The 18,045-nt window shown below is 44.6% G+C and overlaps 1 protein-coding gene across 1 annotated transcript; it reads left to right on the top strand.

The window, feature by feature from the left end:
- Positions 1-369: 369 nt before the first annotated feature.
- Positions 370-4,514, top strand: inhbab (inhibin subunit beta Ab). Its single transcript, XM_030752064.1, has 2 exons — positions 370-1,122; positions 3,030-4,514. The coding sequence occupies exons 1-2, from the start codon at positions 723-725 to the stop codon at positions 3,794-3,796; spliced, it is 1,167 nt and encodes a 388-aa protein (XP_030607924.1). The 5' UTR covers positions 370-722; the 3' UTR covers positions 3,797-4,514.
- Positions 4,515-18,045: the final 13,531 nt, after the last annotated feature.

The following is an 18,045-nucleotide window of genomic DNA, read 5'->3' as shown; positions in this document are numbered from 1 at the left end:
ACGGTGACGCTGCACTGACTCATCGCCCTGTGTGTGTTTGTGTGTGTGCGTGTGTGCGTGCATGTGTGTGTGTGTGTGTGTGTGTGTGTGTGTCTGTGTGTGTGTGTGTGTGTGTGTGGTGAATGAATCAGGGACACTCTCTACCTCCTCTTTCCTTCTTCCTCCTCTTCTGTCGTGACGTTCATTCAGGAGGAAACTCCACAAACAGTCCTGAGATATTCTGAGAGACTTTACTCACTGTGTGTGTGTGTGTGTGTGTGTGTGTGTGTGTGTGTGTGTGTGTGTGTGTGTGTGTGTGTGTGTGTGTGTGTGTGTGTGTGTGTGTGTGTGTCACAGGGAAATACCTCTGTGGATGGAGGGAGGGATTAAACAGGCTGAGAGTATAATTACTGTAAGAGAGCAGAGAGGAAGAGTAGAGTGACCCTGCACACTGTTCATTCAGCTCAGGACCACCAGGCCTAGGACCACGAGGACCAGGAACATCAGACTCGCAGGCAGAGGAGCAGAATTTCAGACCCACAGTGAAAGCTAAGAAGCATCAGAACGAGATTCAAAGAGAGTCAGACCTGCAGCAGGTTCACATCAGTTTCTAGATTCTACTGTTGAACTCTCCGGAGCTTCGGAGGATTTCATCTGAAGGATCTCAAACCTGTTTCCGCGTCTTCAACTGCACATAAAAACTGATTCTACTGCCTCTACTCTGCATCAATCCACCAACCATCATGTGCTCTTTCTTTGCCGTGTTCTTCTCAGTCTCAGCGTGGCTTCTCATTGATGCCTCTCCAACCATCTCTCCTGCCCCGCGGCTGCAGGAGGCAGCGGTATCCTCTGACTGTCCTTCGTGCTCCTTGCCTCAGGTGAGGAGGAACTTGTCTTCGTCCGGCGGTCAGAGTGACATGGTGGAGGCAGTGAAGCGTCACATTCTCAACATGCTGCACCTGAGCGCCCGGCCCAACCTGACACAGCCAGTTCCTCGAGCTGCTCTGCTCAATGCCATCAAGAAACTGCACGTGGCCCACGTGGCTGAAGACGGCAGCGTGGAGATCCAGGAGGATGGCCAGGGCACTGGAAACTCAGCACCACCTGAACCGCCATCTGAAATCATCACTTTTGGAGAGCCAGGTGAGTCCCACAGTCAGACACAGCAGGCTTGATGACCATTAGTTCTCGTTAAATGAACCCACAGAAATGTTTAAATCTCAGCATCAAGCCTCCTGATTGGTTAAGGCTAATTTTGTGAGGAGGCGTGTCCAGCAGGAAAAAAGAAAACAAAACGATGTAAGAACAGAAGACAGGGTGAGCCTTTAACATTTGGGTTTAATTAGAGTGTCTGCATGAAACATTTTCTCTTGAGTGGGTCATTAAAGTCAGCAGATCCAGACTCAGTAGACTCAGAGTCAGTAGAGTCCGACTCTTCAGAGGTTCACTGACCATCGGTGACCATCAGTGATGTCAGACTGTTTGTTTGCTCTTTCAGCTTATTCACAATTATCCAAAGGGTCAAAGTTTGTTTACAGATTTCAGCCACAGTCTGATCCTGTCTGAGGTTTTCATGTTCAGGTCAGAACAGACAGCTTCAGTGTTTGGCTGAAATGTTGTTTTAGCTCATATTAATCCATCTGACTGCGGCCCGAAGCACTGAAACCTTCAAGTTTGAGAGTGAAATCAACTATTTGATCTGTTGGCAAAAACACAGAAAGGCTCTCTGATGGAATGACAGTCTGATGTGTTTCATTTCTGATTCCCAACATGTAAAAAAAAAAACTCATCAAACTGCAGTCGGTCGCTAAAGACGTCCGTCTGACAGACGGTTGATCAGTCAATCTGCGACAAACTGACAGAAACAGTTTGAATTAGCTGCTGGTTTGGGTCACAAAGAAACCCGTGACACTCTCGTAAAAAGAGTTTGACCTTCTTTAAGGAGTTTTCACTGAGAACAAACACACTGGACCAGAGTGTCGCTGGTTCGATTCCTTGCTGGATGAACTTTTGCTGCTTGTCATTAACCTGCTATCAATCCGCTGTGTCTCATTGAATATGATGATGATGGTCACGTTTAAGTGTTCCGTGAACATGAACCAATCGCACTGCCTGCTGCTTTGCTTATATAAAGCTACATAATGGCTTTGTGCTATAAATAGTTGTTTCTGTCAAAAGGCCCCTCAGAGGATGCTCGCCCAAATTAGTGGACGGTAACGAGGACCAGGGTCGGGGGAACATACCGAGTGGTCTCAGTGCGTAAATAATCTCTTCATTCAGACAAATCTGGGCCTCAGTAATTATTCTGCAACAGGAGACAAAGAAGGAAGCACTGAGACAGGACGGGCCTTTTTGTGGGGGGGGTGAGAGATTGGTGAGGGGTGTCCTATATGACCAGGCTTGTTAACAACATTCCCTGAAATCAGGCCCGGTCTTTTTTTAGTGCCTCTCCTAATGTTGAGTATATTTAGAGGCTGAAGCTCCTTTCAAGCTTTCCTGTTAAGAACATCTACTTTGTTCACTCATTAAAATTTCTGTTGGGGAGGCGGGTCAGCAAAGGGAAGGGGGACTAGCGGGGTCACAGTTTTCATGCTCCTCGTTTTGTTCACTTAAGGGGAAAAGAAACTGCCAGATTTAGCTGGTCTTTCCACAGACATCATCATGTTTCATATCATTTTATTTCAAACTCCATCATGGGTCATCGCCCAGACTTTTTCTTTGAGTGCTTGAATAAAAGGAAAATTCACTGAAGACTTCCATCATAGTCTAGGAATAAACTTAATCCAGGTTTTCAGTCAACCAGCAGATTCAGTCAGAAATGATTATTAATCGGTTTGCAGTGAAAATATAATCTGGGAAAAAGCAGGTCAGAGTGAACTGTGCACTTCCTTCTGCCATCATCAGGAGTCAGAAGTCACTCTTTAAACTGAATCAGCTGATCAGTTCAGACCTGTTCTCAGTCAAATCTCTTTTTTTCTGACTCCTTGTTGTAAATGTGACACAGCGGCTCATTCTGATGGTCCTAACATGCTAACTGTTCTCTGTCACAGGCGACAGGCCCAACACGGTGACCTTTGACATTTCAGAGGAGGACGGTGGCTCATCTCTGGTGGAGCAGGCAAACGTTTGGATCTTCTTGAAAATGTCGAAGGTAAACCGCTTTAAAGGCAAAGTGATGCTGCGGCTTCATCGTGACGAGGAGTGTGTCTCGGAGAAGATGGTGGACACCCGTCGCAGCGGCTGGCACACCCTCGCAATTCCTCACACTGTTCAGACTCTGCTGGACAGCGGCAGCAGGCCTCTTAGATTGTGGGTTTCCTGTCCTCTGTGTCCCGAAGCCGGCGCCGCTCCCGTCCTAACACCTGCCAATGGTGAACTGGCCACGGGACGAGATCAATCACACCGGCCATTCCTCATGGTGGTGCTGCGACCTCGAGAAGAGGTGGCTCAGCGGCGAGTCAAACGAGCTCTGCAGTGTGATGGGAAAATCCGCATCTGCTGCAAACGAGAGTTTTACGTCAACTTTAAAGACATCGGCTGGAGCGACTGGATCATTGCGCCATCTGGTTACCATGCTAACTACTGTGAAGGCGACTGTCCAAACCACATGGCGAGCATCGGAAGCTCACCGCTCTCCTTCCATTCAACGGTCATCAACCATTATCGCATGAGAGGCTACAGCCCATTTCAAAACATCAAATCGTGCTGCGTGCCAACGAGGCTGAGAGCGATGTCGATGCTCTACTACAACGAAGAGCAGAAGATCATCAAGAAGGACATCCAGAATATGATCGTGGAGGAGTGCGGCTGCTCGTGAACGGTTCACCTTTGCTCTACTGATGCTGCAAGATGAGGGAAAGACTGAGAAACTTTCTGAGAACCTCTAAGAAATACTTGGAGAAACTTTTTGAGAAATTCTCTCTGAAAGCTGCTACCTGAAGGAAGAAACATATAATCAGCTCTTTCCCAGGAAAGACAGTCTCCTAGGTTTAGTGAATCTTTGTGTTTCATATTGGGAGAGACTCTTTTCCACATTGGAATGAGCTGAGGATACTATGCAACATGTGAACGTCTCTGTCTTTTTTGACGTGTGCTTCATCAGTGTTGGTTTTCTGCTGTTTAGAGAACATGTCGACGCTAACATGTTCCACTGAGGGTTCGACTGCTGAAGACATCTCTGCTGTCCACAGAGTTTAAAGAAAGTGCTTAATCTGGTTGCTGAAGCCAAACTTTATTACCATTATTATTATGGAACACAGTGAATGTAGATATTTGCACAGTAAATAATATTTCTAGATGCATTGCCTCAGTTTGAGTTGAGAGGATTGAGATGAAAGCCAAAGAGAAACGTTTGGTTCATTTTCCTGAGAGACAAACAGCTGAAATCCACACACCTCACATTAAACCGTTAATCTGCTGAAACAAAAACAGACTGAGCACGTTTCTGATCACATCAGTCTTTAATTATTAAAAAAAAAAAAACACGCTTCTGTAATTTATTTGCATTTTGATTGTTTTCTTCAATCATTAAACAGACTGCCAATCCGCATTTTGTCTCTTTCTTTGGAAATTTCTAAATAACTCAGTTCTTTGCATTTCAATGACTGAGTGTTAGCGCCACCTTCAGGACAAACATTACACTGCAAACATGAGGCCAGATCAGTCACTGAGCTGTGGCTGTCAGTGAACTCTTTACAGAGTTTGTGAAGTTAAATTATGAGTTAATGTCACACGTTTTGAATCAGACTGACACAAAAATCATCTCATTAAAACAAAACAAAGATCTCAGAAACAGGAAGTGGTTTCGTTTGATTGTAGATGTTGTCTGACTGCAGCAGTTGTCTTGTTTTCAGGTTTCAAAGGTTTTATAGGATCACATGTTGATTCTGGATTCTGTTTATTCTTCAGACTGACTCAGACCTGCTTATGGTTCACTTGAAGGCAGCCTCTCTCTGATGGTATTCATGCTGTAAATGGTACTTATACAGTACTTTTCTACTCTAACTGAGCACTCAAAGCACTTTTTTTACTACAAGCCTCATTCATATACCTAAGCACCTTGTCTAACATTCGTGCACACACTCACACGCTATTGGATGCATCAGGGGCGACGTGGGGTACATTATCTTGCCCAAGCATACTGTGACATGGAGACGGGAGCACAGCCACCCTAAAATGATAAAGTGTTTCTCTGACTGCTGATGCTGTGTTTGAGGGCACCCAGCCCTTTCTGCTTTCAGAAATCAAGATCAGGTCTGAGCTGAACTCTGTTTTCACACATTCACAAAGGCCATCAGAGTGATGAAGAAAGCTGACACCCAGCTCTTTGTCTGCAGGTAAAAACGGGAGCAATGGCCGGCAGACTGAGAGGCTCCTTCACTTCCTCCTCTGTCTGTTCTGCACTCTGATTGGCTGCTGATGTTGGTAAAGTTAAACCTTTGCAGGCTGAGGAGAAGCAGAGCAGCCAGCTGGCACGGTGGTGCTCTGTTTGTTCACTGACCTACAAACTCATCGCTGAGTCGACAAGTTGATTTAAGAAACACAAAGACTGCTCATGCAAACACAAAGCACTCTGGATACTGGAGCACAGAAACACTTGATGAAAACAGCCTGAAACACGGCATCAGGACTTCAACCAGTTTCCAAACGTGACCTCAGAGTTGAGAGCTGTAAAACAAACAAGATGTTTTGAAGGTTTTTAGAAGATGCTACAAAATGAAACAAAATTTGGCAATGATTAAGCTACAATGCCTGTGATTGGCTGGAAACGTGGCCAGTACCCTCACCCAGTGAATCCTGGGAGAGTTTCCAGCAGGTACTGAGGTTATCAGACTTCCCACCCCTCAGGAAGGTGATGAAACTCTTTGGATGGTGACCAGGTTGAGCTCAGAGAGGTTTGATTTTGAAGGTTTGAACTTGTACTTTAATATGAGAGAAAAGGTTTCGCTGTCAGCAGACACTTGTTGGGCCCAGAAAGCAGAAAATGTGAGTTTAACAGAGTTTTAGAGGCTCAACCAGTTCAAATTCACAGAAACACAAATGGATTAGATGTGTAAGGTGCTCTGAGCAGGCAATCACACACACACACACACACACACACACAAAATCAGTTCATTGTCATTGTTCCAAATAGAGTCACAACTCAGCACTACCATCTTGGTTTAGATCCCCATGAGCTACAAGTTATCACGAACATGTCACAAGGCCAATAAACATGTATGCTAACAAACTCCAGGACAGACAACAAAAGAAAAAAGAAAAGAAAAGAAAAAGTGAAATGTGAGTGGAGCAGGAGTCCACAGGGGGCGCTGCTCAGTGCTCATATATTTCCATTAACACTTTAAAAACAGAGTTTCTTGTTAAATGTGTAATATGTGAGGGCGCGGTTCCTCAATCCTCAACCTGTCTATCTTCACTGTTCACTATCCAATAAAGGCAAAAAAGACCAAAAAAAAGTTTTTTTTTTATATTTCCTTTAAAACACAGAAATCATTGTCATCTCCATTATCAACAACTTATTTAAGGCTGTGTTCATCCAAATCATTTCATTTCTGTCGGCACAGAGAGCAGTATTACTCTTTTCTGGACTGTTCACATCTTTTCCAAGTCTTTATTCAAAGCAATCAACCAAACTCGTGTCAGTAAGAACTGATGTTTGGTTTCCTCTGTTCAGAATGAAGCCCTGTGCGCAGGTGTCAGTGTCACCAAAGCGGATCTCCTTTTACCTGCTAAATCACCATGGTAACAGATGCTGAACGCCTCAGCTGGTAGGGAGCAGGCTATGTTCAGAGCTTCAGCTGGAAGAGCCGCATTTTTACCGAGTCTTTCATTCTCAGCATGTTTTCAGTGTGATATAAATTCTCTGCTGGGGGAATATGTTTGATACGTGCAGCTTGTTACTAGAACCACTGAATGAAGCCCAGGCTGTAAAGTCACTGCAGCTCAGACTGCGTCTCATTGGTACTGAATGTGCGTGGATTCATTTGGTGCTGCGGAAAATGTATAAATGTTGTTCTACTTGATTCTAAACTGCTGCTGAGTCTCTTTGACACAGCTGGAAACACCGAACACATACCAAGAACACTTCTGTTCACTCACCTTCACTTCACTTTGATCTGCCACAAACTGAAGCGATTATCGCATCTCCTTCACCAGGAAGCTTTAATGTTTAAAGTTTCAGAGCTCTGATGTGCAGCCGTCACCTTCGAAATAACCAGCAGCACTAAAAGCGACTCAGCTGCAAAACTTTCTGCTGAGTTTTATGTTCTACATATAGTTTAGCATCATCATCATCACCACCACCACCACCACCACCTGATAACGTCTCTGTTTGGAGGAAACAGCAGTCACACCAAGAATTTTATGAGGAAGAAGAATCACGTGGCCTGCAAAACATCCATTTTTGTGTGAGTGTGCTCAGAGCCTGAAGCAGAGAGCCCAGTTTAACAGAGGAAGCTGACACTGAGCCAGCTAACACAGAGAAAGCCTGACTGTGATGAACTTCCTTGTAGAAAGGAAGTTCTACAAAGGGAGCTTGCAGCTGTAGGTCAGGAGGTAGAGCTGATCATCTGCTAATCAGAAGGTTGGTGGTTCAATCCTTGGTTGCTCCAGCCATGCCTTGGGCAAGATACTGAACCCCAAGTTGCTCTCCTATGTGTTAACTGGAATGTTAGGTAGAAAGCACTTAGGCATAGGGGGGAAAAGTGCTGTGAGAATGAGACATGCACTTTGTGTGTTCAAATAAAGCAGAAAAGCACCATATAAGAATGAGTCTATTTACCAAAGTCACGCCCCTCTGCTTATGAGTTAAAGATATTTATGAGATGTCGTTAAAATCCAGAAGGTTTTGGTGCTGATGACAGCAGAATGAAGTGGCTGGTTTATATTTTGGTGTCCATAAGTTCTGCTGTCTTTGTAAAGTTCGGCAAAGATGTGAAGTTTGGTTATTTGTTTAGTAACTGTGAGGAATGGTGCTCAGGCAGAGTATATTGTTCTATGCATGAAAATAAAACATAAATAAACTCAATCAGGCTGTCATGTTACTTTATGCCCACATACTTCATCCAAAGGCCTGAGTACACTAAACCACACAGTGATGTGCACACCGAGCAGCATCTCAACCATCAGCTGCTACATTAGGATGAGCATTAGTGAGAGAAGGCCCGGAGTGAACGGAGGTGAACCGAGCGCAGATCAGCTGGAGTTCATTACAGGGCTGACCTGAAAGCAGCTCAGTTTGTTCAGAGAGATAGAAATCAGTCAGAGAGGAGGAGACTGAGCAAACAGTCAGAGTTCATTCACTCAGTCTCTGCAGGAGGAAACATTCAGTGAGCAATGTTTGGACCCACACACTGGTTTCAGACGGTCACAGAGCTGGTTTCACCTGTTTCATTGGAGGACAGTTATCCCAAATTAGTGACGTCTGCGCTGGTCTCTCAGGATTGGCTGAGCACAGTAAAGGATGCACTCTGGTATCATTTGGTAGGTGAAAAAAAAAAAATATTTAGTCACAAAGCAGAGTTCATGATGACACAATACATGATGCATTTCCCATTACATAAAAATGGCTACCACACAAAGTCCTACCAAAGTTCAACCAACCACTCCCACCCATTTTACCACATCCAGCTCCCATAGCCAGTAGCCTTGGAGGAAAGGAGCAAATTTAGGGAGAGGGAATGATGGTAAAGAGAAGCACCTGATTGACAGCTATGGCAGTCTGGCATGGCTAATCTGGGGCATGTTACGATGTTCCTAAGTGTATAACTGTGTACAGAGGAGTGCAAGCTTCAACAAAGCTTACATAAAAACATCTCAAAGCACAAGTTGTGGTGCCGACATTGAAGCTACCACACCAAGACTTCCTGTCATGGTCCGTGGGTTTGGTTGTTTGGAGTACTTAGTTAGCTTTCAGTTTGGGATCTTCTTTATTTTTGTATTACTACTAAGTGATCTTATGGTTTTTTGGATTGTGTTTATATGTTTCTGTCGTGGTCCATCGGTTATGTTGTGCCTTCTTGTGGTTGTTTGTGAGAATTTTGTTATTAAATTCATTATTATGGTTCAGCTTTCTGTCAGTTTCTGTTGTAATCATGTTTTGAATACTTTGGCAGTTTAGTTTTACTTAGACTTTATGATACTGATTCCTTATGTTTTAGTTTATTCCAGCCCCTGAATGTCCTCCTGGATCTAAAGTCTTTGTCTCTTGTGCTTTGCCTTTAGTTTTACTTCAGTGTTTCTTGTTATCCAGACTGAGTTCAGCTGTGTCTTGTTACCCTTATGTTTCCACTCTTCCTGATTACCTCCCATTTAAAGACCAAGTTTGCATGTGTGTTAATTTGTACTGTGTTCTGTCTGCTTTTTCAGCTCTGTTTTCGTGTGTGTTTGAGTTCATTTCTGGACTTTTGAATTGCTGTCAGCCTGAATAAATGTCCTCATCATTGGGGTCTTCACCTCCACACACCCCAGTGTTATATACCAGCCTTTCATTGCTCCCAGTTTCTGCTAATTTCCTGTTTGTTCAGTCGCCCTCCCAGGGTTTTTAGTTCCTTATTTACTGATTGATGTTTCCTTGTTGGATTCTTTGAGTTTGTTTGCAGTTTAGTCTCTAGGATCCTTAGTCTTCAGTTTATTGTGTTTGTCTTCTAGTTTTTCTCACTGTTTCATGTTCAGTGTTTGTTTCTGCCTTTGTGTTTTTTGTTGCTTCCTATTTTACTTTGTCTCCTGTAACATGTCTTATTTTACTTTTCTCCCTGATTATGTTCAACTGTCCATCCATCTTCTTCCGCTTATCCTGTTCAGTGTCACGGGGGTGCTGGAGCCTATCCCGGCTGACACAGGGTGAGAGGCAGGGTACACCCTGTACAGGTTGCCAGTCTGCCGCAGGACCAACACAGAGACAGACAACCATTCATGCTCACATTCACACCTATGGGCAATTTAGAGTGACTACTTAACCCCACTAAATGCATGTCTTTAGACTGTAGGAGGAAATCGGAGTACCCGGAGGAAACCCATGCAGACACGGGGCAAACTCCACACAGCGAGGGGCCTGGGACCTTCCAGATATCATGCTATCTGTGAGGCAGCGGTGCTAACCACCTCACTGCTGTGTTCAAATGTTCAACTCCTATTTCCCATTCCCCTGATTACCGTGTGTGTGGAAATAGTCCCATCTCTCTTTAGTGTCTTGGCATCTGCATATTCTTTCTCCTGTGGAAGTTGTTTGCTGTTTACTTCTGCCCAATTCTGTGCTCACTGAAATTCTTAATCTGCATATACTTACCAATCATACCATGTTCAGCCATGAAAACCAAATAAGCGGGCCAACCAGTTATTATGTTAGACCACAAACCCATAGACACACGTACCAGAGCAAGTACTTATAGACTGATTATACCAGTACCAGAAGATAACCAGAAACCAGCAAACCCCCCCAGTAAATCAGGTAAATGCTTCCAAGACGTTGTCTTCACCCACATTCTCTGCTACATTAAAACCACATAAGCCTAACAAAAGGGTGCATGGCTCATGTGAACTTCAGTGGCTATACTCACCCAAAGAGACACAACAACAAAAGTAACTGAAGCAAACAAAATCTTTTGTGGAACTCCCCAAACTGTTGTCCACAATGCTAAAACAAATGATGGACTAAGTTAGCCATCAACAGGTACTAAAGCTCTAACTTTATCATTGGGTTTGATTATCATGGCTGAGCCCCATTTGTCACAAACTGGTTGATGGTGTGTGATGAGGAAAAGGTTTACTTAAATAAAAATAACTGATAGAAGAAACTCATCAAGTGTCACTCTTTGGTTTAAGAGCAGCTCCTTGGTTCTGCTGTTGAAGTTTGCAGCACTAATGACGTTACAAGTTAGACCAAAATGACTCAGATGATTGCTCTAACAAGTTTGTGTTCATTTCATTAGATTATAATTAAGTTTATTTGTAATCTAATGAAGCTGCACATGTTCTGTATTGGTTAAATTGACCAAAGTGTCCCTTCTCTTTGGGAGGACTTTTTCCTCATATCAGGACTGTTGGTTTATTTTTGCAGGTGAGGTGTTTCTGATCAAACGTGCAAACAGTGTGACGGAGGCAGTGATGGCGTGAACGTGCAGACGGAGTGTGAGGAGGGAAGACGTCCAGAGAAACGTGATGAGAGGTGGAGGATCGTCATGTGAGTCAAACTGGAGGATCTATTTTTTGTGTGTGGGCATGCTGCGGGACACGTCAGCGCTGTTAGAAGGCCTGATAACCTCGACACCACCTCCACTACAAACTGCTACTCCATCACTGAACACAGACTCACTGCTGCTATTCAAAGACATTCACCCCCACAGATTCACTCACACTCTGCTGCAGCTAAATTAAACCTGACTTCATTTGTCATCTGTAACTCACATCAAGGACTCTTCTTTTATTTAGATCTGAGAATGATGAGTCCTCTGGGGGGGGGGAGTCACCTGATGCAAGTCAGTTTGTCTCAACAGGTTCTCCTGAAAAGAGTCAACAAATTTAACTTTTTATGCACAAGCACAATGTAATCACATGTTTCAGCTCTTCCTTCTTCTGTGAGGACCAGTGTTTTAAGATAACCATAATAATAATTTAACATGTTCAAAAAGGAGTAGGAAGAAGCATAAGTCTATTTAATCCCACCTTTTATCCACTAACTAATAATAATCAGTTTACTTCCTTAAATCTGTCCTGCCATAAATTCTTATTTGCAATGTGCAGCATATATGTGGTTTTATAACCCCAGTAACACTGAGGATATGGACACACACAGATCAAAAAATTAAAGGAGCACTTTTAAAATCAGAGTTTAGCATCAAGTCAGTGAAACCTCTGGCATACTGATCTGGTCAGTAAGTATCAGAGGCGGTTGTTAATCGGTTTCAGCTAATTTGGTATTTATGACATTAACAACAAGCACACTAGAGGGGCAACAATGAGACAACCCCCAAAGCAGGACTTTTTGTTTCTTAAAGCCTGTCAGCTTTTGATCAGGGTGAGGGCTGAATGCACTGTTGTGCCAAACATGTTTGCTTTTACAAGAAGAGCTCTATAAATTCTCTAAAGGCCATTTCTGTTCTTGTTTTTGTGTTTTTTTTTAAATTATTTATTTATCAATTTCTATTGTCCATCCATCCATTCTCTTCCACTTATTCTGTTCAGGGTCACGGGGGGGCTGGAGCCTATCCCAGCTGACACAGGGTGAGAGGCAGGGTACACCCTGTTCAGATCACCAGCCTGTCACAGGGCCAACACAGAGAGACAGACAACCATTCACACCTATGGGCAATTTAGAGTGACCAATTAACCTAACCCCAGTAAGTGCATGTCTTTGGACTGTGGGAGGAAACCGGAGTACCCAGAGGAAACCAACACAGACAAGGGGAGAACATGAAAACTCCACACAGAAATACCCAGGCCAATGTGGAATCAAACCCAGGCCTCAGTCATTCCCGCTGTGAGGCAGTAGTGCTAACCACCACACGTCCTGCCCTCATTTCTATTGAATAAATAAATTTCTATGCTTTACACAATTGCCTGTGTAATATGATATTGCCAGGTCGGACAGGCAGGAAGAAAAGAGCAAGAATTTTAAAAAGGAAAAGGAGGCGAAATAAGGGGACTGAGCACAGTGTCATTGTTCCAATCTCATTCATTGTACATCCTGTATAATGACAATAAAGACATTCTATTCTGTTCTATTCTATTCTATTCACAGGTAGAAACATACAATGGTTCACCAACTGCTGTGGTTGTTAAAATAATTATATATATATATATATATATATATATATATATATATATATATATATAAATCCCAGCTCACCCCTACGGGCAGTCTCTTTGCCCTCCAAGCTTGGGTCCTCTACCAGAGGCCTGGGAGCTTGAGGTTCCTGTGTAGTATCTTGGCTGTTCCCAGTATTGCACTCTTCTGGACAGAGATCTCGGATGTTGTTCCAGGAATCTGCTGGAGCCACTCTCCCAGTTTGGGGGTCACTGCCCCGAGTGTCCCGATTACCACGGGGACCACTGTTACCTTCATCTTCCACATCCTTTCCAGCTCCTCTCTGAGCCCTTGGTATTTGTTGAGCTTCTTGTGTTCCTTCTTCTTGATGTTGCCGTCACTTGGTATTGCAATGTCTATCACCACAAACTTCTTCCTCTGCTTTTCCATCACTACAATGTCCGGTTTGTTAGCCATCACAAGTTTGTCTGTCTGTATCTGGAAGTCCCACAGGATCTCTGTTGTTCTCAACCACCCTTGGGGGCGTGTCCCATTTTGACCTCGGGACTTCCAGGTCATACTCGGCACAGATGTTCCTGTATACTATGCCAGGTATTTGGTTATGGCGTTCCATGTGTGCCCTGCCTGCTAGCATTTTACACCCTGCTGTTATTTGTTGGATTGTCTCAGGGGCATCTTTGCACAGCCTGCACCTGGGGTCTTGCCTGTTGTGGTAGACCCCAGCCTCTATTGATCTTGTGCTCAGAGCTTTTTCCTGTGATGCCATGATTAGTGCCTCTGTGCTGTCTTTCCATGATGGTTCCTGTTCTTTCTTCTCTTCTTTCTCAGGTTTCTGCTGCCTGAGGCATTCACTAAGCACATGATCATTTGTGGCCATCTTCCTGATGTATTCCTGGATCTTCATTGTTTCATCTAGGATAGTGGTATTGACACTTGTAACAGTCAGTATACGGATGGGTTCCTAGACATGAGTAGGTATCACCTCAAGGGGGCGCCTATTCCTTTTTTTTGCATTGTACTATACTACAGAGTAAGAACTGTTTTTTTCTCTCTCTCTTCTCTACACCGTAAGTGTACCGCACGTATTGTTCAGAAATAAACGAACTTTTCTCTCTGCACCGTCACAATTGGCGCCCGAACATATTTTGGACCTTCCCTCCTGGATACCGATTCAGCTTCGGACTAGAGGTGAATGTTTACAAGCTCACGGTGGATGTGGATGTCTGTTTCACGGGGTGAGTACAGTTTCTGAGAGGAGTACGTCGTGATCAGTGTTAGCTGGAGCTAGTCATTGCCTGCATATCGCTGGACCTCGTAATGAACTGTCCCGGTCGGATTAAATTCTTGAGAGCTGTGCTAGTCTGCTGAAGAGGAGAATATATTTAAATGACAAGACTACCGCATATTAACTAAATCAACTCACGATTGCTGAAGGACTGGGTGAGTTCAGTCATGCGGACTATTTCATGGATTTTGACCCGCCGAACTGCGGACGGATACAGACAGACTGTGCTGCACAAATAACGCAGCAGTGGCGGCGGAGAGAAATACGCCTGTGAGCTCGTTTGTTTCTTTGTATAAGAAGATTTCATATTTCATATTTGGACATTTACTCGCCTACGAGCCCTACTGCCAGTGCTCATATAGAAATAAAAACACAACGAAATGAACACTAAAGAAAACAAACGTTTTTGGTGAGAACATTTCATATTTTTTTTTGGACTCTACCATAAAGGTTGAAAGAACGAAATGGCATTTGAACCAGATTTTTCTATTTTTGACCCTGACATGGATATTAGACCTAGTCAATCTGTATCGCCACATCAGGGAGCTCCAGACCTCCGTCAGCAGGTTCTGGAATTAAAAGATGATGTCAAGCAGCTGAGGCATGTCCTTCATAACACATTGTCCCTGCAACAGAAAATGCTGAATCATCTAGACAGAGTTAGTTCCTGTGAGCCTGGGGGACCTTCTGCACAACAGTCTCCTGCAGCTCCTGTGGCCACCTCAACACCATATGTGCCTCCTGTGAATATCAGTGCGAGGCAATCCAATGACACCTTCCCTAATCCTGGAACTCAGAGGGACCTGCATAGCTCTCTACTACAGACTCCTTCAGCTGAGCTAACCAACACCACAAGAGTGATTGCTGCTGCACTACACCACGCCAAGCTGGAACCACCAGTATTTGCTGGGGATGGTGACGCGCAGGCAGAGGACTGGTTACAGGCTGTGTCAGCATACAAGTCTACTCTGAACTTAACTGACGTCCAGATTCTGAATGAGTTGCCCCATTTTCTAACAAAAGAGCCTAGAAAGTGGTTTAGAGCCCTTAGTTCACACATTAACTCATGGGCGCACTTCTGCCAACTTTTCAGAACAGTCTTTCTGCCCACTGACAACCAAGAAAGAATTCTCAGAGGCATACTTGACTGTGTCCAGTCGGTTGAGGAACCACTACCGACATTTGTGGCTCACATGTTGAGTGAGTTTAATAAACTAAGTTGCCCACCACCTGAAAAAGAGCGTATTCAACTAATATGTAAACATTCACTTGAAAAATACAGGGTGGCGCTGTATTGCTCGCCCGTGTCTTCTGTGACGGAGTTGTTGCTCAGGGCTCATGAACTGCATGCTGTACTGGGACCTGATAGCCATCAGAATCCCCAAAAAAGACAATGGCAGCAGCAGAGAGCTGAGCCATACTGTTATAAGTGCTCAAGCCCCGGATATACATCGAAAACGTGTCCTTCCTGCAATCAGGACCGTAGTCAACAACACATGTCGGCTCGGTTCCATAATGAGATCACTCCCACTACTTCCCTAGACACACCGGGAGCTGAAACGGACAATGGAAACTTCAGCCCACCTGTAGACACAGCACCCCAAAGGCAAATGGGAAACTTCAGGGGGGGGGAGGATATTTCGTCGAGGCAATCCTCCCTCCAGACGTTAACCGAGCCTCCCCCTCCTGCAAATGAATTCCACGTCCTTGGTCATGTGGAGGACAACGATTCTACTTCTACCTGGAACACTCCATTTGAGACTAAACTGAACTTTAATGGAACCTGCATCGAGGCGACTCTGGACACAGGCGCTTCACTTTCGGCTGTACGTGCAGATCTCATTAATGCAAATGGGGTTTGCCCACAGAAAATACATCAGTGGCAGGGGCCACCAGTGAACCTAGCGGACAACGCCCCTTGCCTTCCAGATGGAGTGGTTTGGCTGAGTATCGGCTTTATGAACAAGCGTTTTTATCAATGCTTCGCCATCATCCATAACCTGTCTTCCCCTTTCATATTAGGGATGGACTTTATGATGAGAGCCTCAGTAACCATACATATACCAACAAGAACAGTTTTTATTGATGACAGTCCATGTCCTGCCGTGGATGAAAATGAGGAACACAACCTTGAAATGTTTCCTGTTAAACAGACTATTATGTCTCTAACTATTTTGTCAGACACCATAGAGTCAAAAGTGGCTGAGGCAAGCCTGGAGGAGGCACAAAAATCAGATCTGTATGATCTTCTTTCTCACCACAGCTCCACTTTTGATGGCCGCCTTGGACACACTGCAATGTCAGAACATGTGATCGATACCGGAACCGCCAAGCCCATAAATCTTCCACCCTATCGCTCATCACCAACCAAAAAGTGTTTGATAGAGGATCAAGTGCGACAAATGCTAGAGGACAACATAATCGAACCCTCCACCAGTCCATGGGCTGCTCCAGTGGTGGTTGTGAATAGACCTGGTTCTGATCCAAGATTCTGTGTGGATTATAGGGGTTTAAACCAAGTCACACAAAAGGACTCCTATCCAGTACCACGTATTGACGAATCCCTCGACTTTCTGGCAAGAGGAAAGTACATCTCCACCCTGGATCTGGCTCGAGGATATTGGCAAGTTGCTGTTTCAGAGGACTCCCGACCAAAAACAGCTTTTGTGTCTCACTGTGGCCTTTACCAGTTCCGTGTGCTGCCATTCGGCTTATGCAATGCGCCAGCAACATTTCAAAGGCTCATGAATTCAGTGTTAGCGGGCCTGATCTACAAAACATGCGCGGTGTACCTTGATGACATCGTGGTGGCATCTCCCACATTCGAGCAGCACTTGAAAGATTTGGGGGAGGTCCTGAACAGACTCGAAGCAGCTGGCCTCACTTTAAAACTGAAAAAGTGCCAGTTCTGTCTGAGTGAGTTCACATTTCTGGGTTATCGCATCACACCGGCAGGCATAAAACCTGACCATGATAAAATCAAAGCTGTCGTTGATTTTCAGTCGCCATCTACAGTGAAACAGGTCAGACAGTTCCTGGGACTCACGGGCTACTATCGGCGCTTTGTCCAGGATTATGCGCGGCATGCTGACCCACTCCATAAGCTCATACAGAAGGACACTGTTTTTCACTGGGATGACAAATGTCAGCAAGCCATGAATGTTTTAAAAGACCGAGTCACGTCAGCTCCTGTGTTAAGATTTCCAGACTTTGCCAGACCCTTCTACGTTCATGTTGATGCCTGTGATCTAGGATTGGGTGCTGCTTTGATGCAAAAAGATGAAGAAGGCCGAGATATTGTGGTCTCGTATGCGAGTCGTTCTCTACACAAGGCTGAAAGACCGTACTCAACCCCTAAAAAATAATGTTTGGCCGTCATCTGGGCTCTGGAGCACTTCAGGCCATATGTTGAGGGCCTTCACGTGACTGTTTTCACAGACCACAGCAGCCTTAGGTGGCTTATGTCCCGTCCAAACCCCTCTGGCCGGCTGGCTAGATGGTCTTTGAGACTACAAGACTTTGACTTTTCAATTGTCCACAAGCCAGGACAACACAATGCAGTTCCTGATGCTCTTTCCAGGAATCCCCTGTCAAATCTAAGTGACAGTCCTACTGATATCCTGCCAGAACACGCTGTTCTAGGCAGTTTGGACCTCCGTTCCCTGCCCCCAGTGTTATTGTCGGATCGTTCGCACATGAGGCAGCTACAAATGGATGGCCCTGTGACCGGTCAGATCCTCAGAGACATTGAATCAGACTCATCAGCTCAAATGGACAGTAAATGCCAAGAACAGTATACTGTCTACGACAGTTTGCTGTACTACAGAGACCGAAAGGCTGTGTGCAGTTTACACCCATTAAAGGAACTTAAACTTTTTGCCCCAACATCTCTTCGTGGAACCCTGCTGAGCTATTACCATGACCACCCCACTGCTGGCCATCTTGGTGTTTCCAAAACACTAATGAGACTACGACACAGGTTCTTTTGGCCTGGCATGGCAGGTGATGTCAAACGTTA

Source organism: Archocentrus centrarchus, chromosome 17 (genome assembly GCF_007364275.1).
Source record: "Archocentrus centrarchus isolate MPI-CPG fArcCen1 chromosome 17, fArcCen1, whole genome shotgun sequence".
NCBI classification, from domain to species: domain Eukaryota; kingdom Metazoa; phylum Chordata; class Actinopteri; order Cichliformes; family Cichlidae; genus Archocentrus; species Archocentrus centrarchus.
Note: the sequence above shows the minus strand (reverse complement) of the source record. Positions and strands in the feature narration are given on the sequence as shown.